A 21,834-nucleotide genomic window follows, 5' to 3' on the forward strand; every position below is an offset into this window, starting at 1 on the left:
GTTGTTCCTCCTCCTTACTGAGATGTGGTGTCAGGAGTGCAGATGAAGTGGGGGGGTCTGTTCTAATCTATTCATGGCTTTTGTGCTAAGAGTGGGCAAGGAAGGGCTTTAAATACATAACCAAACTGTCAAGATTTCTGTAAAGATAGCTTAAGATGAAGAGGTTAGCTGAAACAGGAAACCACGTGTGGACTGAAATTTTGGCACATGAGTTTGGACTGAGGTATTAGCTAACAGGACCGGATCTACATGTTTTTTGAGGGGGGCCAAAATTAAAAAATGACACCCTCTTATGGGCCATTCTATCTCATGGTCCCATAGAGTGCAATGGATTCCATACCCAACTTGGCGCCCCCTCCATCAGCGCCCAGGGCAAGAACTCCCCTCTGCCCTCCCCCCCACCCCCCCAGATCCGGGCCTGTTAGCTAATGTGGTGGGGGCGGGGGCGTTCCCCAGTTTACATATTGCATTCCATACATATATCTCTTCATCCAGTGAATTCAAATTAGTGTAAAAATGTGACAGCCTAATATCCATGTAGTAGTAGAAGGAGAAGAGATTGGATTTGTACCCCTCCCTTCACTACCCAAAGGAGTCTCAGAGTGGCTTACAATCTCCTCTCCCTTCCTGTCCCCACAACAGACACCCTGTGAGGTAGGTAGGGCTGAGAGAGCTCTCCCAGAACTGCTCTTGAGCAGAACAGTTCTGAGAGAGTTACCTGAGTCAAGGTCACTCCAGCAGTTGCATGTGGAAGAGTGGGGAATCAAACCTGGTTCTCTCAGATAAAAGTCCGTGCATTTAACCGCTGCACTAAACGGGCTCTATGACACCAAACTGGCTCTGGCTAACAGCCCTATGAGGTAGATTTAGGCTGAGAGATGGAGGTTCACACAAGATCACTGACACTGCAATCCGAAGCACGTTTACTTAGAAGGAAGTCCTGCTAGGTTGATGTGCCTTCAGTTGCATCCTTCCTGGACAACTACATTCTTCTAAGTCAGAGGGACTTAAGAAGGATGTAGCACTGCTCATCAGCTTCCTGGTAGAGTGGGGATTTGAACCCAGAGCTTCCTAGTCCTGTCTGTTAACCATTGCACCACAGTGGTTGTCCTTATATTTAAACTGTTTTCTGTTCCTAACAGTTCCATAATGACATGCAGCTGGATGAAATGTTCCCTGTGCTCTCTTTCAGTCCTCAGAAAAGACTAATTTGCAACAAAACGGAAATTATTCCCGGAAACGCAGGAGTAAATCCCTGTGAAAAATGTTAATTGTGTCCCATGACACACACGCGCACTACAAAATATGAGAATCCCAGTCCCTTCATTTTAGCATGTGTTCCTGCCAGCTTCCAGTGGGAATAATTTAATTGGAAAATATTAACAGAAAAAGTAGAAACCAGAATTAATAATGAAATGAAATAGAAGCCTGTTAAAACCAGGAAGGTGGAGGGTGGGTGGGTGGGAAATACGGACTGTCCTGAAGTTGTTGCATATTCATAGTGTCTTGGATTATTATATAGAATCTTCCTCTGTTAATTATATATTCCAGACGCCTATTTTTATTTATTTACTTGCATTTTTCTACTGCTCTTCCCCCGCGGAGCTAAGGTTAGCATGTACCTTTCTCCACTCCTCCACTTTTTCTCTTCGCAAAAATCCTGTGAGGTAAATTAGGATGAGAGAGAGAGAGAGAGAGAATGACTGGCCCAGGTGGGGACTTGATTCTGGCTCTTCCCCATTTCAGTGAAGTGCTTCATTTTTTTTTTTTTACCATACTAGTTGTTCTTGGTTATATCCAGTCACTCTCAATATTCATTTTGATTGTACTAAGTTAAAAGATATTCTTGTGTATTTGCTGGCATGTATAAGTGCCCTGTGATCCTTTCTGGAGCAACGGCCTGTTTTTTCTCACATTTTCAGTTGTGAAAAGTGCCGTCAAGTCACAGCTGACTTATGATGACCCTGTGGGGTTTTCAAGGCAAGAGATGTTCTGAGGTGGTTTGCCATTGCCTGCCTCCGCATCATAACCCTGGTATTCTTTGGAGGTCACCTGTCCAAATACTAGCCAGAGCTCACCCTGCTTAGCTTCTGAGATCTGAGATCAGGTTAGCCTTCCAAAAGTTTCATGTTTTAAATGAAGCAAAGAAGTAGCCTCTGAAAAGCAGCTTCTCTTTGTTTGAAGAAGATGATACTGGATTTATATCCTGCCCTCCATTCCGAAGAGTCTCAGAGCGGCTCACAATCTCCTTTCCATTCCTCCCTCACAACAGACACCCTGTGAGGTAAATGAAGATATTGGATTTATATCCCACCCTCCACTCCGAAGAGTCTCAGAGCGGCTCACAATCTCCTTTCCCTTCCTCCCCCACAACAGACACCCTGTGAGGTAGATGAAGATATTGGATTTATATCCCGCCCTCCACTCTGAAGAGTCTCAGAGCGGCTCACAATCTCCTTTACCTCCCCCCCCCCCCCACAACAGACACCCTGTGAGGTGGGAGGGGCTGGAGAGGGCTCTCACAGCAGCTGCCCTTTCAAGGACAACCTCTGCCAGAGCTATGGCTGACCCAAGGCCATGCTAGCAGGTGCAAGTGGAGGAGTGGGGAATCAAACCCGGTTCTCCAAGACAAGAGTCTGCACATAAGAGTCTCTTATTGCCTCGGCAATGAACCAGGCCTCAAATCTTCCCTCTGGAATTCATTCCTACAAGAACTCGTGGGCGCTCAATGAAATTGCTGAGCAGTCAGGTTAGAAGGGATAAAAGGAAGTACTTCTTCACCCAAGGAGTGATTAAGACATGGAATTCACTGCCACAGGAGGTGGTGGTGGCTACAAGCATAGGCAGCTTCAAGAGGGGATTGGAGAAACATATGGAGCAGAGGTCCATCAGTGGCTATTAGCCACTGCATATTGTTGGAACTCTTTGTCTGGGGCAGTGATGCTCTGTATTCTTGGTGCTTGGGAGGGGCAACAGTGTGAGGATTTCTAGTGTCCCTGCCCCACTGATGGAACTCCTGATGGCACCTGGGTTTTTTGGCCACTGTGTGACACAGGGTGTTGGACTGGATGGGCCATTGGCCTGATCCAACATGGCTTCTCTTATGTTCTTCTGTGACACAGAGTGTTGGACTGGATGGGCCATTGGCCTGATCCAACATGGCTTCTCTTATGTTCTTCTGTGACACAGAGTGTTGGACTGGATGGGCCATTGGCCTGATCCAACATGGCTTCTCTTATGTTCTTATGGTAGCTCTACTGCTCATTTGTGTTCTTTCACAGCTGCAAGAATCCAATACGGACAGACAGCTGATTGAGACCTCTCCTGTTCTCCAAAAACTGACTGAGTTTGAAGATGCCATTGGAGTGATTTTTACTCACGTGCGACTTCTGGCCAGAGCTTTCACCTTAAGGACTGTTGGATTTAACCATCTAACTCTGTAAGTTTTTTTTTAAAGCTAAATTTCATGTGTTACCTTCCAGACAGGCAAACGGGGGGCGGGGGGGCTCTGTGTCCTGTAAGATCGGGTCTGGGTCTCATACTCCCACCCTCATAAGTTTTTTTGTGTGCCAAGGGAGATCATAAAGTCATAACACCCTTGACTTCCCTGATTCTCTGTATCTAATTCTTAGCGCTTTTTTTGTAGCAGGAACTCCTTTGCATATTAGGCCACACAGCCCTGATGTAGCCAATCCTCTAAGAGCTTACAGGGCTCTTAGTACAGAGCCTACTGTAAGTTCCAGGAGGTCTGGCTACATCAGGGGTATGTGGCTTAATTTGCAAAGGAGTTCTTTCTACGAAAAAAGCCCTGCAAGTTCTGATAGGGATGTAGGGTTGCCAAGTCCAATTCAAGAAATATCTGAGGACTTTAGGGGTGGAGCCAGGAGCAAGGTTGTGACAAGCATAACTGAACTCCAAAGAGAGTTCTGGCCATCACATTTAAAGGGACTGCACACCTTTTAAATGCCTTCCCTCCATTGGAAATAATGAAGGATAGGGGCACCTTCTTTGGGGGATCATAGAATTGGACCCCGTGGTCCAACCTTTTTGAAACGTGGAGGGTGTTTTGAGGAGAGGCTCTGGATGCTATGCTGAAAATTCGGTGCCTCTAACTCAAAAGACAGCCCCTTAGAACACCAGATATCTGCAGATCAATTCTCCATTAAACCCTTTGGGAATTGGTGTAATGAAGTATGCAGCAGGCATTTTCCTTCCCTCCCCTCACTTTCTGATGACCTTGAAGCAAGGGAAGGGCCTCCAAACCAGGGGATCCAGTCTCCAGGTGGGGCCTGGAGATCTCCTGGAATTACAGCTCATCTCCAGACTACAGAGATCAGTTCCCCTAAAGAAAATGGATGCTTTGGAGGCTGGACTCTGGCATTGTGCTCCCCCATGTTCTCCACTCCCAAGTCTCTAGGAGTTTCCCAACCTGGATCTGGCAACTCTCTCCCCCTCCACTGGTGAGCACCTGGCACCCCTGAGTCCCGTACAGAGCCCCAGAAATCCAGCAACGGGCTCAGATACTGGAAGAGACATATTTAGACAACTCTGGAAGGAGCACCCAGATTTTCAGAAAAAATCTTAATTTTAAAAAAAGGAGGGGACAAAATAAAAACTAGATTTGAATTGCCAAGTCTTGCATGATTCTCTCACGTTATTTCCTTTCACCAGTTTGGTGTGGCGGTGAAGCGCGTGGACTCTTATCTGGGCAAACCGGGTTTGATTCCCCATCCTCCACAGGCACCTGCTGATATGACCTTGAGTCAGCCACAAGTTCTCGCAGAGCTGTTCCCCTCAGGAGCAGTTTCTGTCAGAGCTCTCTCAGCTCCACCTACCTCACAAGGGTGTCTGTTGTGAGGAGAGGAAGGGAAAGGAGATTGTAAGCCGCTCTGAGACTCCTTCAGGTAGTGAAGAGCAGGGGTGTAAATCCAATCTCCTCTTCTTCTTGCAAAAATAGAAGAAATAGACATTCAGATACCCCATTTTCTTTTTTGTGCAGTTAGTTTGTGCAGTGTGTGTGTGTACAGGGCTGACAAGTTGCAGCTGACTTATAGTGACCCCTGATGGACTTTTCAAGGCAAGAGATGACCAAACTTGAGAGCCAGTTTGGTGTAGTGGTTTAGTGTGCGGACTCTTATCTGGGAGAACCGGGTTTGATTCCCCACTCTTCCGCTTGCACCTGCTGGAATGGCCTTGGGTCAGCCATAGCTCTGGCAGAGGTTGTCCTTGAAAGGGCAGCTGCTGTGAGAGCCCTCTCAGCCCCACCCACCTCACATAGTGTCTGTTGTGGGGAAAGAAGATAAAGGAGATTGTGATTCTGAGATTCAGAATATAGGGTGGGATATAAACCCAATAACATTATCTTCTTCTTCTTAAGCATGCGTAACAGTGTAAGCTTCCTCCTGTTCCCCTTTTTCTTCCTTGCTGCATCTTCTTGTTTCCTGTTTCAGAGGCCATAACCAGAGAATGGAATTCCTGGGTGATTCCATCATGCAGTTGGTGGCTACAGAATACTTATTCATCCATTTCCCTGATCATCACGAAGGCCATCTAACGGTGAGATTCGCACCCGTCGCCCTCTCCAGCAGTGGGGAGGAAGAAGGACACTCTGGAAGCGAGGAGCAAATTAATGCTGGGTTTTAATTAATATCAGCAACCTCAGTGGCCTTTTGCTTCTAATAATGCTCAGTTAATTGGAAGATGAGAATTGTCCTGTGAGCACTGACATTTTTAGTTCATGTAATCTGTACGGGATATCACCTCTTCAGCTGCAATAACTAGTAACTAATTAGGGCTTTTTTGATGATAATACTTTTTGAACATATTGAACATATGAAGCTGCCTTATACTGAATCAGACCCTTGGTCCATCAAGGTCAGTATTGTCTTCTCAGACTGGCAGTGGCTCTCCAGGGTCTCAAGCTGAGGTTTTTCACACCTATTTGCCTGGACCCTTTTTTGGAGATGCCAGGGATTGAACCTGGGACCTTCTGCGATGCTCTACCACTGAGCCACCGTCCCTCCCCAGGACCGTTTACCAGCACCCTGTGCGTGGGTTGTGTGTGTGTGTTAGTCCAGAAGGCAGAATTGCTCACCGTAGACCGGTGTTGTGGTCAGGTGGGATAGAAGTATAAAATTCCCAGGGCCCAGGTTGCTCTGAGAGCCCAAGTAGACAGGTGATTAACCAGCCTCGTTTTGCTGTGATTTAAGGGCAAAGGAACGGTGGGCCGAATTAGTGTTGGTGTAGGCCTGGGGTGGCCAAACTGCAGCTTGGGAGCCACATGTGGCTCTTTCACACTTATTGTGTGGCTCCTGAAGTCCCCACTGCCCTGTTGGCTGGCTTGGAGAAGGCATTTGTGTCTTTAAATCACTTCTCCAGGCAAAGCCAGACAACTGCTTGGAGAGTGCATTTAAAGTTGCTTTCTTTCCACCTTTCTCTCCTTCTTCCTTCCCCCTCTATTTTCCTACCTTCCTTCCTTCTCCTGACGTTCATGTCTAGTGGCTCTCAAACACCTGGCATTTATTCTTTGTGGCTCATATGTTAAGCAACTTTGGTCACCCCCCTTGCCCAGGTTCACAGCTGAAAACTCAGGGCTTCTGTGATAGCTGGAAACCTCTCTAGGAATTCAGAATTGCTCACTGTAACCCTTGGCTTGGCTTGAAACTGTACCAGGAGGTCTGATGCAACGGGATGACACTTCCTATGATTTCTAGTTTAGTGAAGAGTTAAAGTGAGGTATTCTGGGTTTCTAAAGGGGCTGTCTGGTTTGCTCTGCCAAGAGGGAGTGGTGAAGAAGCAGCGAATGCCATTAAGTTCAGTACGGTTTGTTTCACTTTTCTCACTGCTTAGACACTCTTCTTTTTTTTTTCTATATCTGCCTTTAAAAGCTTTGTGTGAGAATCTGTGTTGGGGGGGGGGGGGCTAGGTTGGCAACCCATTTACACGACCCCATAGATTTAAAAGGGGTGTCGATGTCATTAGTTACGAGGACCATATCTGTCACAAATGAGACCTTGTTGGGCTGGGCCGGGCATGTCATATAATGTAATGCCAGGTAGCAGAGATATAAACTTTATAAAGGACACAGACAAACACAATACTTTTTTTTTTAATGAACTTAAAACATACTTAAAACATTGGCACCCGTTGGTCTTAAGGGTCCTTTTCTTGTATCTCTCCCAGAGAACTAGGAAAAGGAATCTGTGACTCTTTCCTTCCTTCCCCAAGGGACCAGGAGGGGGAGGAGCCTCAGCCAATAGAAGGAAGAGAGGCTTGGCTCAGTAACTCTGCTGTGCCGTTGAGCAAGCCTGGCAAAGCAAGCCGTTACGCAGAAGGAAGCAAGAGAGAGGGAGAAGGAAGCAGATGACAGCCAGTTGCTCGGGGGGCCTGATAAGAGCCCTCCCAAGGGCCTGATTCGGCACCTGGGCCGCATGTTTGACGCCCGTGCCATAGAACTTCATGGAACTGTTTACGCTCCAACCTTCTCCTATCTGCATAGCCCGAGTCTGGGTTCAGGCAGGGGAGCTGGTCCGGCGTCAGCATCCCCTAAGTTGGGGCAACCACCGGGCTCCTGATGGGGCCCACCACTGCTGAGGCTCCTCTCCGCCATGCTCCTCATTCCTGAGCATCATTGGGGGAAAGCACATGGTGCACAGATGCTAGTGGCGGCCAAGACAGCAGTGACCCCAGCAGTGTGCACTGGCCAATGCTACTGGAGAAAGTGTGTCCTGCTGGTGCAGGCGGTTGAGCATTGACGGTGGGCGGGCTTATGAGCAGAAGAAAGTGGGAGGCGGGCAAGATATGAGGGGCATCTGCCCAGGGAGTGCGTGTGGCAAGGACAGGGAAAACCAACTCTTACGTATCTCGATTGTAACGGCAGTTGCCTCCGCTTTCACCAGTTTCCTCACCAAGTGCAACTGTGGAACCTTTTAAGTACTTGTTTCAAGAAGGAGCCCTCTGCTCATGACCTGAGTTCGATCCCAGCGGAAGCTGGGTTTTCAGGTAGCCGGCTCCAGGTTGACTCAGCCTTCCATCCTTCTGAGGTCGGTCAAATGAGTACCCAGCTGGCTGGGGGGGAAAGTGTAGATGACCGGGGAAGGCAAGGGCAAACCACCCCATAAAAAGTCTGCCATGAAAAGGTTGTGACAGCAACATCACCCCAGAGTCAAAAACGACTGGTGCTTGCACAGGGGACTACCTTGACCTTTATCCAGAAGGAGAATTGTCTGTGAAAATCTAATATCTCTATCCTGCCCTTGTGTGTGACAGATGGGGGGAAAGTGTATTCCAGGGGATTTAAAAAAAAAAAAAATATGCAAACCCCTATGTATTTTTTGAGCCAATATCCTAAGAATCAGAGTTTTCTCCTGTTGTAAAAACCGCATTTTATCTGACTGCATCTTTGTCTTCCGCTTTTTATCTCGAGCTCCTCCGCTTAGCAAAGCTTTGATTAACGTCCCCGTTCCTTTCGTCAGCAAATTAATAATCCATGTTAAATTTCTTATCGCCAGCCCTGCCCCCCCCCCTTCTGCTCTCTTTTTATCTAACTGAACAGAAATGCCCATAAAAAGTTGCTTTTGATGTCGCCTGGGCGTGCTTTACCTTGGCCGTTCGCGACAGCTGCGGCGCTCTGAGAGCCCCCCCCCGCCTGTTATCTTTCCATCTTTTTTTTTTGCAGAAATTTCACCTTCTTGGCTATTCATTCATCCAGCCGTCGCGTCCTATGCAAATTTCAGCCCATCTCTCAGTTCGGCTTTCTGAGCCACTGATTCACGACAAAATTTGTCCCGACAATAAGTTACGTGCTTATTCTTTTGGAAAGTTGCCGCTGTTAATTAAAGCACTTGGCTCCCCTCTTCCTGTCAACCCCGTCTTAAAACTTCTCACAGTTCTTAATTCTCAGTTGCCACAGATGGCTGGGCGGTTGTTTTTTTTTTTTTTTTAAATATAAATTAACACTGCTGTCTTCTTAACAATGAACACGCTGGGGATCAGCTCATTTTTGCCCTGTATCGGAGAGTGGATTAAAGGTCATCAAGTTTATTTGAATTAAATTGGCCAAAGTTGTAATAAGAGACACAGATCCAGAATGAGAGTAATAATTCCTACAGCATAACACCATGATTTTGAAAATTAGAGAGGGCAGTATCTTATGGCGTTTCCCTTGTTAAAAGTATCAGTTTTTCTCTGAAATTAAGTCGTTTCCCGTGTTATATAGAAATACAGTATACCAGGGCTCTTTTTGTAGCCAGAACTCCTTTGCATATTAGGCCACGCAGCCCTGATGTAGCCAACCCTCCTGGAGCTTACAGGGCTCTTAGTACAGGGCCCAGGGATAGAATTCTAGCAGGGGCTCCTTTGCATATTAGGCCACACAGCCCTGATGTAGCCAACCCTCCTGGAGCTCACTGGGCTGTTAGTATTGTAAGCTCCAGGAGGATTGGCTACATTAGGGAGGTGTGGCCTAATGTGCAAAGGAGTTCCTGCTACAAAAGAAAGAAGCCCTTCAGTATAACCTAGTTATCTAAGAGAGATGAAACCGGGTGTGATTCCTACCCTTCACCTTGCTTTGCAAAAGGGAATGTCCATGTACTGCTCTGCTGACTCTTTCTAGGAACCCTTTCAAAGCTCTGCTCCCTGGGGGGCTTAAAACAGAGAGAAGAGTGTGGTCACTCTTATCCTCATCTCTGTATTGATCCCTCACTAGGAGCTGTGAAGGGTCATCCTCGGCCCGCCTGTCTCCCTTACTTGTCCCCCTTCCTGATGCTTTCCTCCACTTTCATCTTCCTCCTACCTCTTCCCAGTTAAGTTTGCTCCCTAAATGTGACTGTACATGGCTAGCAAAACTGCCGTGGTCCCTGGAGACCATATGGTAGGGGTCCTCAACATGGCGCCTGTGGGAACCATGATGCTTCCTGACAATGCTTTTTTTTTCAGCAGGCATGCACAGGAACGGAGTTTCAGTTGGCTTGGCTTCAGGGGGTGGGGCCTAATATGCAAATGAGTTCCTGCTGGGCTTTTCCAACCAACAAAACCCTGTGTGAAACAATGGTGACATCAGGGGGTAGGGTTGCCAAGTCCAATTAAAGAAAAATCTGGGGACTTTGGGGGCGGAGCCAAAAGACTTTGTGGGGGGGAGCCAGGAACAAGGATGTGACAAGCTTAATTGAACTCCAAGGGAGTTCTGGCCATCACATATAAAGGGACAGCACACCTTTTTAAATGCCTTTCTTCCATACGAAATAATTAAGGATAGGGGCACCATCTTTTGGGGCTCATAGAATTGGACCCTCTGGTCCAATCGTTTTGAACCTTGGGGGGTATTTTGGGGAGAGGCACTAGATGCTATACTAAAAATCTGGTGCCTTTACCTTAAAAAATAGCCCCCCCAGAGCCCCCAATACCCACGGATCAATTCCCTATTATTCCCTATGGGAATTGTTCTCCATAGGGAATAATAGAGTGCCTAGTAGACATTTCCCTCCCCCCCCCCACGCTTTCTAAAGGGGGGGGGCTCCTTACCAGGGAATCCCCCCTCCCTGCCCCCTCCCTCTCTCACACACACACACAAACACTTACCGTACTTGGTCTTCTTCCAGCAGAATGTGCTTGCTGGGAAAATGAAAGCAAGGCTCCACAGGAAAAGAAAGGGAGGGGCCGTTCTCCATGGAAACTGTTACTTTCCCATGAAGCCCTTCCTGTTTCCTGTTTCCTGTGCAGTCTTAAAGGAACACATTTTAAAATGGATCAGAAGCTTTACAGCATGGTGCTTAAAGGTATGTTCTCTCCCCACCCCCGCCCCCAGATTTTTTTGAGAGCGGGGGAGGAGGACGCAATTTCGGGGGTCCCCCGCCAGGGCAGGGGGGTTGGGAAGCCTATCAGGGGGTGTGGCCTAATGCAGATGAGTTCCTTCTGGGCTTTTTCTGCAAAGCCCTGTGTGAAACAGTGGTGCCATCAGGGGATGTGGCCTAATATAGAAATGAATTCCTGCCGGGCTTTTTCTACAAACCAAGGCCCGTGTGAAACAATGGTAACATCAGCAGGTGTGGCCTAATATGCAGATGAGTTCCTGCTGGGATTTTTCTACAAAAAGCCCTGACTGAAACAATGGTGATGTTAGGGGTGTGGCCTAACATGAGTTTCTGCTGGGCTTTTCCCACAAAAAAGCCCTGTGTGAAACAATGGTGAAGCCAGGGGTCTTTGGCCTAATATGCAAATGAGTTCCTGCTGGGCTTTTTTTACAAAAAAAAAAAGAAAAGCCCTGCTTGCTGGCACCTTTTCTGGCCCCCAGAAATTGTATTTTTTAGAAATTAGATTCAACCAGTTGGGACGTTTGTCCAGCAAGGCTCCTGATTTGAATGGCTGTGCAGATCTTTGAGAACGCTGCTTGGGCAACAGTTGTCACCAATACTGTGGAGTCTTGTGAGCAAAAATTCTGCTTCGTGAGCTACTGCCATTAAAGTTGTGACCTACTGCATAGATTAGTTTGCTCTGAGCTAAGACAAAAAGTTTGTGAGCCGGAGGCTAAAAAACGGTGAGCTAGCTCACACTAGCCAGCGTAGAGGGAACCCTGGTTGCCACCGCAGCACAAGGATCTCCCCTGGGTGACTGAAGGTAAGCTGGGGCGGCAGCCATTTTGTGGCTGGCTCTGCCTCCCGTGGCAGCCATTTTGTAGCTGCGCCCACCATGCTGTGTCAGAATCCCAGAGGTGCCCACAGGCTGAAAAAGGTCACAAGACTAAAGAAAAGTCTGGCCCTTCGCATGGCCCTCCACCAAAAGCCACCATCATGTTTGGCAGAGAGGAGGAGGAGGAGAAGATCGCAGATTTATACCCCGCCCTTAAGAACATTAGAACATAAGAGAAGCCATGTTGGATCAGGCCAACGGCCCATCCAGTCCAACACTCTGTGTCACGCAGTGGCAAAAAATTTTTATATATAGACACACACTGTGGCTAATAGCCACTGATGAACCTCTGTTCCATATTTTTATCTAAACCCCTCTTGAAGGTGGCTATGCTTGTGGCCGCCACCACCTCCTGTGGCAGTGAATTCCACATGTTAATCACCCTTTGGGTGAAGAAGTACTTCCTTTTATCCGTTTTAACCTGTCTGCTCAGCAATTTCATCGAATGCCCATGAGTTCTTGTATTGTGAGAAAGGGAGAAAAGTACTTCTTTCTCTACTTTCTCCATCCCATGCATTATCTTGTAAACCTCTATCATGTCACCCCGCAGTCGACGTTTTTCCAAGCTAAAGAGTCCCAAGCGTTTCAACCTTTCTTCATAGGGAAAGTGCTCCAGCCCTTTAATCATTCTAGTTGCCCTTTTCTGGACTTTCTCCAATGCTATAATATCCTTTTTGAGGTGCGGCGACCAGAACTGCACACAGTATTCCAAATGAGACCGCACCATCGATTTATACAGGGGCATTATGATACTGGCTGATTTGTTTTCAATTCCCTTCCTAATAATTCCCAGCATGGCGTTGGCCTTTTTTATTGCAAACGCAATAAAACTCTGACTCTGAATCAGAGTCTCAGAGCAGGTTACAGTCTCCTTTATCTTCTCCCCCCACAACAGACACCCTGTGAGGTGGGTGGGGCTGAGAGAGCTCTCCCAGCAGCTGCCCTTTCAAGGACAACTCTGAGAGCTACGGCTGACCCAAGGCCATTCCAGCAGCTGCAAGTGGAGGAGCGGGGAATCAAACCCGGTTCTCCCAGATAAGAGTCCGCGCACTTAACCACCACACCAGACTGGCTCTCTGAATGGAGACTCTTCCCCCAAATCTCTGTGGGCCAACCCAGCACTCTGCAAGTCAGGGCAAGAAGCCTCTATGCGCATCAGGCACAGAGCGTTTTGGCCACGTGCATCACCCACGTCCTGTGGAGAATTTCATTGCCAGCTGATCCTGGCAAGAGCTGGTGGTAACTTGAGGGCAGAAACAGTCAAGCATTGATTCCTGCTGCTGCTTGTGACACCCTTATTAAGAAAAGCACAGCGTGGTTCCCTCCTGCCTTGACTAATGATATCTGTTAGCACTCTGGCAACGGCGTTCCTGGCTTCTGAATCACCACTCTGCCTATTTTCAGTGTCCTTGAAAAATACCTTGTGTGCTCCGTTTTCCTTTCTAAGTTTGCTCCGGGAGTTCTGGAGTGAGAAGGTCTGTAATAATGGACAAGTGTTGCTGAATGAGAGCCCCGTGGCGCAGAGTGATCAAGCTTCAACACTTTAGTCCTAAGCTCTGCTCACGACCCGAGTTCGATCCCGGCGGAAGCTGGGTTCAGATAGCTGGCTCGAGGTTGACTCAGCCTTCCATCCTTCCGAGGTCGGTAAAAGGAGTCCCCAGCTTGCTGGCGGTGGGGAAGTGTAGAGGACTGGGGAAGGCAATGGCAAACCACCCCATTAAAAGTCTGCTGTGAAAACGTTGTGAAGCAACATCACCCCAGAGTTGGAAACGACAGGGGGACTACCTTTGGCTTTTTTCTTTCTTTCTTTTTTTTTTTGCTGAACGACAACTTGTCCGCCATCCCAAGCTTCACCTGCCGTACACACCCACAAGGTGTGTTCCAAGGTGGCAAGACGGTGAGGTTCAAACATTCTGCTCGGTGTTCTGCATGAACACTCTGCTTGGGATTTTTAGGAAGGGAACGGAAAACAAATCAGCCAGTACCATAATGCCCCTGTATAAATCGATGGTGCGGCCTCATTTGGAGTACTGTGTACCGCTCTGGTCACCGCACCTCAAAAAAGATATCATAGCATTGGAAAATAGTCCAGAATGGAGCAACTGGAACGATTAAAGGGCTGGAACACTTTCCTATGCAGAAAGGTTGAAACGCTTGGGGCTCTTTAGCTTGGAGAAACGTCGACTGAGGGGTGACATGATAGAGGTTGACAAGATTATGTGTGGGATAGAGAAGGCACAGAAAGACGTACTTTTCTCCCTTTCTTACAATACAAGAACTTGCGGCACAATGAAATGCTGAGTGGTTGGGTTAGAACAAATAAAAGGAAGTATTTCTTCACCAAAGGGGATTAACACACGGAATTCACTGCCGCAGGAAGTGGTGGCGGCTACAAGCATAGCCAGCTTCGAAAGGGGATTGGATAAGCATATGGATCAGAGGTCCACCAGTGGCTATTAGCCACAAGGTATAGATGGAACTATCTGTCTGGGGCAGTGATGCTCTGTATTCTTGGTGCTTGTGGGGGGGGGACAACAGAGGGAGGGCTTCTAGTGTCCTGGCCCCACGGATGGACCTCCTGATGGCACCTGGTTTTTTTGGCCACTGTGTGACAGAGTGTTGGACTGGATGAGCCACTGGCCTGATCCAATATGGCTTCTCTTAACAGAGTATTCCCCTTAGAGGATGCCCAAGAATCCAATGTACAGGTTCTCTGTGGCAGACACAGAGGGTTTCCCTCAAACACATAAATTAATGCAAATGGCATTCCCCAGGTTGATTGAGGAACAGACTGCGTGAATGGCCGGCCATTCATCGGAACAACAGCATGCATGTATGTGCACATATATCATGCATAGGTGATTTAGCAAAGGAGCCATGAGAGTTGTATTTTTCCTTAGGGCTGGTTTCACGCTAAGGGTTTTCTTCCCATTTTGGGACTCCATTTTTGTGGTGGAAAGTTTCCCTTCCAGTGAATTCCTTCCCATTAGGGGGGTTCACGATTTATGCAGTGAAAGATTCTCTCCCCCCCCCCCCCCGCTTTATTAATTTCTTCCTTATGTGGGACTCCATTTTATTATATCACAGCCCTCCCACGCACACACGTGTACACTGTGCATCGTCTTACTGCAGGAGTGTCAAACATGCGGGCCCAGGGGCCGAACCAGGTCCCTGGAGGGCTCCTATCAGGCCCGCAAGCAACTGGCTGTCGTCTGCTTCCCTCTCCCTCTCTCTTGCTTCCTTCTGCATCACAGCTTGCTTTGCCAGGCTTGCTCAATCGCACAGGAGCTACAGAGCAAAGCCTCTATTTTCTCCATTGGCTGAGGCTCCTCTCTTGGGGAGAAAGGCAGCTTGTTTTTCCATGCTCTCTCAATTGCACAGCAGAGCTACTGAGCCAAGTCTCCCTTCTACTGGCTGAGGCTCCTCTCCCCCAGTCCCCTGGGGAAGAAAGGAAAGAACCACAGTTTCCTTTGCCCACTTCCCTGGATCCCATGAGAGAAATACAAAGAAAGCACCTTCAAGACCGAATACTAATGCTTTAACCATATTTTAAGTTTTGTTAAAGAAAAATCTTTAATTGTGTTAAAGGTCCGTGTCCTTTATAAAGTTTATATCTCTCCTACCTAATGTTAAATACGTACGTGGCTTGGCCTGACATGGCCCAGCCCAACGAGGTCTCATTTATGTCAAATCCAGCCCTCATAACAAATGAGTTCGACACCCCTGCCTTACAGTATGATTTTTTCCCCCCTCATTTTGAGGCTCTGCTTCTTTGATGGGAAGCTCCCCCCACCCTCCAAATTAATTTCTTCCCACTGGGGGCTCCTTTTCTTTAGTGGAAAACTCCCTCCCCCAAGCCTGGTTTATGAATCAGCATATCTAATTTGCTACCTGGACAAATCTGTGGATGCTTAAATCCAGAAACTGAAGCCAGGATAAAATAAGACAGATTGTTCTACTACAATTCTGAAATATGGCCCAGGTTTTTTTTTTAAAAAAAAAACTAATAAAATAAATTATTTGGGATTAACACCATACCCCCATGATAGGAGCACCTGTAGCTTTAAGAAATAGATTCCATGAGTGGCCATTGCTAGGCAACATTATTGCCAGCCTTCAAGCTTTGGTTTCTGTCAGTAAAAGGTAGGGGGAAGGGGCGGGGCCCTTTCCGGGGCTGTTTTGGCCTTTGAAAGTGGACTCATCACAGCCAGGCCCACTAGCAGCCATTGGGCTACTGCTAGCACAAAACTTGCATGACATTTTCAGACCCATCTGCTTCCTACTGTTCAGTAGCAGCCATCCTATGAAAGTCAATGTGCTGTGTTGGTCAGGGTTTACAACTAGGATCTGGGAAACTCAGGTTTGAATCCACACTCTGCCGTGGAAATTAATTTAATTTTGAGATTTACATCCCGCAAGCGGGCTCAGGGCAGCTTATAACAATAAAACAACAGAGTTGAAATAATATCATAAAAACAGACATTACGAAACAGGAGCAGGACAGTAAACAAACTAACAGATGTAGGCGATAATCAGCATGCGGCTGATGGCTAACAGCATAACATAACACTATAATGGTGAAATGCTGGGGGAAGTGATAACTTTCAAAGGATATCTGCTGGATTAATTAAAAGCCTGGTGGAAGAGCTCCATTTTACAGGCCCTGCAAAACCTTGATAAGTCCCGCAGGGCCCGGATCTCCAGTAGGAGCTCATTCCACCAGGTAGGGGCCTGGCCCTGGCCCTCGTTGAAGCTAGCCGGGTGCCCTTAGGTAGGTAACTTTGGCCCAGTCACACACTCTCAGCCTAACCTACAGGTTTTTGCGAGGACAAAATGGAGAAAGGAGAATATTGTAAGTCACTTTAGATCCCCATTGGGGAGATAAAGTGAGTTATAAATGAAATGATATATGACTGAAGATTTTTGGGGGGAGCAGATAAAATATAGGTTGGTTGGTGGCTAGAATTGAGAGAAGGAAGCAGGGAAAGGTGAGGATTTGGGGATTGCCAGGAGAAGGGAAAGAGAAAGTAGTGTGAGGTTGGTAATATCAGGGGAAATGAGGTGCCCTCAGACAGGTCCTTGCAAATTCTCCACCATGGGACTGGGCCATAGTTTTCTCAGGCAGGGGCTGCCAGGGGTAGGGAAGGAGGGAAAGCTTGAAAGAGGGCAAATAAATGTAAGTTGCCTAGAGGTTGAGAAGGAGGCAGGAAATGGGAAGAAGCTATGAGGGCTTTCAGAGAAGGAAAGATAAAATAGTGGGAGAGAGGAAATTAGATACCCCCCTTCGAGTCCTTGTGGGTCCCTTGTGGTTTCTTCCTAATTTTGGGCTCCATTTCAGCGTATGAATGCTTCGTCCCCTGCCGTTCATCACTAGAATATGAAGTTGGGGGCTATGCTTAGACGATGGGAAACATCCATTCCATCGACTGATGCTTCCCAGCACTGGCTCATGGGCAAATAGCGCCCTAGGCAGGCGCCCCCAGGGTGCCTCCCTGGGCACGCTCCGCCCTCCTGCTGCCATGGCTGCCGCCAGCCTCCTCTAGTCCGCCGTCGCGCTCTTCACCCCCCTGCCAGTCTCCTCCGGCCCACTGCCACGCTCCGCTCGCCCATCATAACCAAATGCACAGACACGGGCTGCTAGAAGCTAGTAGGGCTGTAGTCGCAGCGAGCGAGCGGAGCGCGGTGGTGGCAGGGGGGCGAGTGGAGTGCGGCGGCGGGCCAGAGGAGTCTGGCAGTGGCGGGGAGGGAGTGGGAGGCAAACTAGCCAGTTGCCTTGGGCACCGGAGCCCAATTCAGTGCCCCCCTGCCTCTTGGCCCGCCTCGTTTGCCTAGTGGGCGAGCCAGCCCTGATGCTTCCACTTTGGGCTTTTTTTTGCATTGGAAGCCCACCTTCCACAATGAATTGCTGCCAATTTTTTTGGTTTGTTTTATTTCAGAGTTGGAAATCATCCACAACTCTGGGTGGTCTCTGTTGTACACAGGCAACACCCCCCCCCCCCTTGGCACTGCCTGGTTAATGGCATTTTACATGTAGGAAATTCTTGTTTATGCTAATTGGAGACATTTTTGACAATGGTCAAGACACTGTCCCTCCTCCCAGAATCTCCCTTTTCCAGGAAAGCAAGCTTCAGCTCTCCCTCCCACTGTGCTACACAAATAGGCAGAGTGTTGTGGTGCGGTGTCAAGAAACAAACAAACATAAGAATATAAGAGAAGCCATGTTGGATCAGGCCAGTGGCCCATCCAGTCCAACACTCTGTGTCACATAAGAACCTAAGAGAAGCCATGTTGGATAAGGCCAATGGCCCATCCAGTCCAACACTCTGAGTCACATAAGAGCATAAGAGAAGCCATGTTGGCTCAGGCCAATGGCCCATCCAGTCCAACACTCTGAGTCACATAAGAACATAAGAGAAGCCATGTTGGATCAGGCCAATGGCCCATCCAGTCCAACACTCTGTGTCACATAAGAACCTAAGAGAAGCCATGTTGGATCAGGCCAATGGCCCATCCAGTCCAACACTCTGAGTCACATAAGAACATAAGAGAAGCCATGTTGGATCAGGCCAATGCCCATCCAGTCCAACACTCTGAGTCACATAAGAACATAAGAGAAGCGATGTTGGATCAGGCCAATGGCCCATCCAGTCCAACACTCTGAGTCACATAAGAACCTAAGAGAAGCCATGTTGGATCAGGCCAATGGCCCATTCAGTCCAACACTCTGTGTCACATAAGAACCTAAGAGAAGCCATGTTGGATCAGGCCAATGGCCCATCCAGTCCAACACTCTGTGTCACACAGTGGCCAAAAAACCCAGACTCCATCAGGAGGTCCATCTGTGGTGCTAGAAGCCCTCCCACTGTTGCCCCCTCCCCAAGCACCAAGAATACAGAGCTTCACTGCCCCAGACGGAGTGTTCCCTCAGTACCCTGCGGCTAATAGCCAATGATGGACCTCTGCTCCATATGTTTATCCAAAATATCTGCACCTCAATAGTACACCTTCCTCCAGGTCTCCAAACTCTTTCCCTCCTTGGCCAACAGCTGCCTTGAGTAATGATCCACACACTGAGCAGAGCCAGTATGTTTAAATTTGATGGGATCTCTTCCGTTGGCAGTTGTTACGGAGCTCTCTGGTCAACAATAGGACACAAGCCAAAGTTGCGGAGGAGCTCGGCATGCAAGAGTTCGCCATTACGAATGACAAGACGAAGCGGCCCGTGGCATTACGGACAAAGACGCTGGCAGATCTTTTGGAATGTGAGTTCTAATTGTCTTCGTTGATTTCCTTTTTTTCTTGCAAAATAAATTGGGAGCCGGAATGACTGGTCAAAGCATGTGGAAGAGGTTAAAATGAAACCGAACTGTAAGTTTTCTTCTACTGTTATCAGAGATCCAGGGACGCAGGGTACTGCTGAGGATATAAAAGGTTTGAATTTTATAAAGTTGGCAGAGCTTTTTTTGAGCGGGAATGTACAGGAACGCAGTTCTGGCCGTGGCCTAATATGCAAATGAGTTCCTGCTGGGCTTTTCCTACAATAAAGCCCTGAAAGTTGGTAACTTTGTTTTTGTTTTTTTTAAATGTCTGATCTGTAATTCAGATTTAATCAGCAGTAGTATTTAAGTGAAGAAGCCCCATGGTGCAGAGTGATAAGCTACAGTACTGCAGTCTTAAGCTCTGCTCACGACCTGAGTTTGATCCTGGCGGAAGCTGGGTTCAGGTAGCTGGCTCAAGGTTGACTCAGCCTTCCATCCGAGGTCGGTAAAATGAGTACCCAGCTTGCTGGGGGTAAAGTGTAAATGATTGAGGAAGGCAATGGCAAACCACCCTGTAAAAGTCTGCCAAGAAAGCATCATCCCATGGGTTGGGAACGACTTGGTGCTTCCACAAAGAATTACCTTTACCTTTAGTATTTAAGTGAATTCTTTCATTCTTGCCATATATGAAGGCTGTCTCATTTTGTTTAATAGGAGGTAGGTTAACCTGAGGCACTTACCCAGTGAACTATGGCTGAGTGCAGACCTGAACGCAAGGTCGTCTCAGTTCAGGTCTAATGCACTATCTGCTTTACCACACTAGCTAAGTAGATTAATTTTCTCAAGCTTTATTTGGCAGCGAGGGCAAATTCAAATTAGTAACAAAATGTTCACCTCGTGCCTCTATTTGTTTTGGTTCTGGCCTGTTAAAGATGCCCTTTAGTTTTAAAAATGAACAGTAGGTTTCCTTTTAAAAAATTTACATCTATTTTATATTTCCATAAAAAGCATATAGTTACGTTTTAAGATTTCCCCCCTAATATTTAAATGTATTGTACACTGAATCTCATTAACATTTAAAAGCTAGGTGATCTGTGATAATGTTGGTGTCAGGGTGAATAGATGTTGAACTAAAAAAGAAATGGATCTAAGGAACTAAACATTCCCTAATTGGTTGATAAATCCTCATTATCACAAAGAATCATAATTCTCCTGGTGGGTTTAACCATTGTGTAGGGGTCTACATCGACCTTAATGTTGCTTAAAGCTAACCAAGATTACCACTGTAAAAGAGATCTGAAACCGAGCTAAAACAGTGGGTTCAAGTGCTTAGTTTAGCTTAGTTCAGGGGTGGCCAAACTTGCTCAATGAAAGAGCCACATAGAATAAATGTCAGAAGTTTGGGAGCTCCCTCCTTTCCACCCCTCCCTTCTTCCTCCCGCCTCCATCTCTTTGCCTTCCTTCCTCCTTCCTCCCTCCCTCCCTCCTTTCCACCCCTCCCTTCTTCTACCCTCCCCCATCTCTTTGCCTTCCTTCCTTCCTCCCTCCTTTCCACCCCTCCCTTCTTCTACCCTCCCCCATCTCTTTGCCTTCCTTCCTTCCTCCCTCCCTCTCTCCTTTCCACCCCTCCTTTCTTCCTCCCTCCCCCATCTCTTTGCCTTCCTTCCTCCTTCCCTTCTTCCTCCCTCCCTCCTTTCCATCCCTCCCTCCCCCATCTCTTTGCCTTCCTTCCTCCTTCCCTCCTCTCTCCCTCCCTCCTTTCCACCCCTCCCTTCTTCCTCCCTCCCCCATCTCGTTGCCTTCCTTCCTCCTTCCATCCATCCTTCCTCCCTCCCTCCTTTCCACCCCTCCCCCATCTCTTTGCCTTCCTTCCTCCTTCCTTCCCTCCCTCCCTCCTTCCTCCCTCCCTCCTTTCAATCCCTCCCTTCTTCCTCCCTCCCCCATCTCTTTGCTTTCCTTTCTCCTCCCTCCCTCCCTCCTTTCCACCCCTCCCTTCTTCCTCCCTCCCCCATCTCTTTGCCTTCCTCCCTCCCTCCCTCCCTCCTTTCTACCCCTCCCTTCTTCCTCCCTCCCCCATCTCTTTGCCTTCCTTCCTCCTTCCCTTCTTCCTCCCTCCCTCCTTTCCATCCCTCCCTTCTTCCTCCCTCCCCCATCTCTTTGCCTTCCTTCCTTCCTCCTCCCTCCTTTCCACCCTTCCCTTCTTCCTCCCCATCTCTTTGCCTTTCTTCCTCCTTCCTCCCTCCTTCCTCCCTCCCTCCCTCCTTTCCACCCCTCCCTTCTTCCTCCCTCCCTCCTTTCCACCCCTCCCTCCTTCCTCCCTCCCCCATCTCTTTGCTTTCCTTCCTTCCCTCCCTTCTCCATCTATTTTCCTTCCCTGCCTCCCTCTCTCCTTCCTCCCTCCATCTCTTTGCCTTCCTTCCTTCCTTCCCTCCCTCCTCCATCTATTTTCCTTCCTTCCTTCCTTCCCTCCCTCCTCCCTCCCTCCATCTCTTTGCCTTCCTTCCTTCCCTCAAAAATCTGATATTTTGTCTTTGTGGCTCTTATGTTGAGCAAGTTTGGCCATCGCTGGGCTAGCCCAGTCTTGTCAGATCTTGGAAGCTAAGCAGAGTCGGCCCGGTCGGCATTTGGATGGGGAGGCCACGAAGGAATGCCGGGGTCACGCTGCAGAGGCAGGCAGTCCCAAGCCACTTCTGAGCTTCTCTTGCCTTGGAAATTCCTCCGGGTTGCCATCATTCGGCTGCGGCTTGACAGCGAATATATCTGTATCTCCTCAGCTATGTGAGGATCTGCTCTGTAGAATCCCACAGGCTCCATCAGACTTTAGTGTCTTATGACAGGAGAGCTAATCGTGTCGCAAGAGATATGAACTGCTGTGACCTAGAGGAATATC

The 21,834-nt window shown here is 48.1% G+C and overlaps 1 protein-coding gene across 1 annotated transcript in view; it reads left to right on the forward strand.

Moving 5' to 3' along the window:
• The window catches only part of DROSHA (drosha ribonuclease III), a 168,217-nt gene that overhangs the window by 123,667 nt on the left and 22,716 nt on the right, over positions 1-21,834 (forward strand). Inside the window, exons 25-27 of the mRNA XM_060244291.1 lie at positions 3,282-3,439; positions 5,451-5,556; positions 18,806-18,947. Of these exons, the coding sequence (XP_060100274.1) occupies positions 3,282-3,439; positions 5,451-5,556; positions 18,806-18,947 (406 nt within the window). The remainder of the gene's footprint in view (positions 1-3,281; positions 3,440-5,450; positions 5,557-18,805; positions 18,948-21,834) is intronic.

Source organism: Heteronotia binoei, chromosome 7 (assembly GCF_032191835.1).
Source record: "Heteronotia binoei isolate CCM8104 ecotype False Entrance Well chromosome 7, APGP_CSIRO_Hbin_v1, whole genome shotgun sequence".
NCBI lineage: Eukaryota > Metazoa > Chordata > Lepidosauria > Squamata > Gekkonidae > Heteronotia > Heteronotia binoei.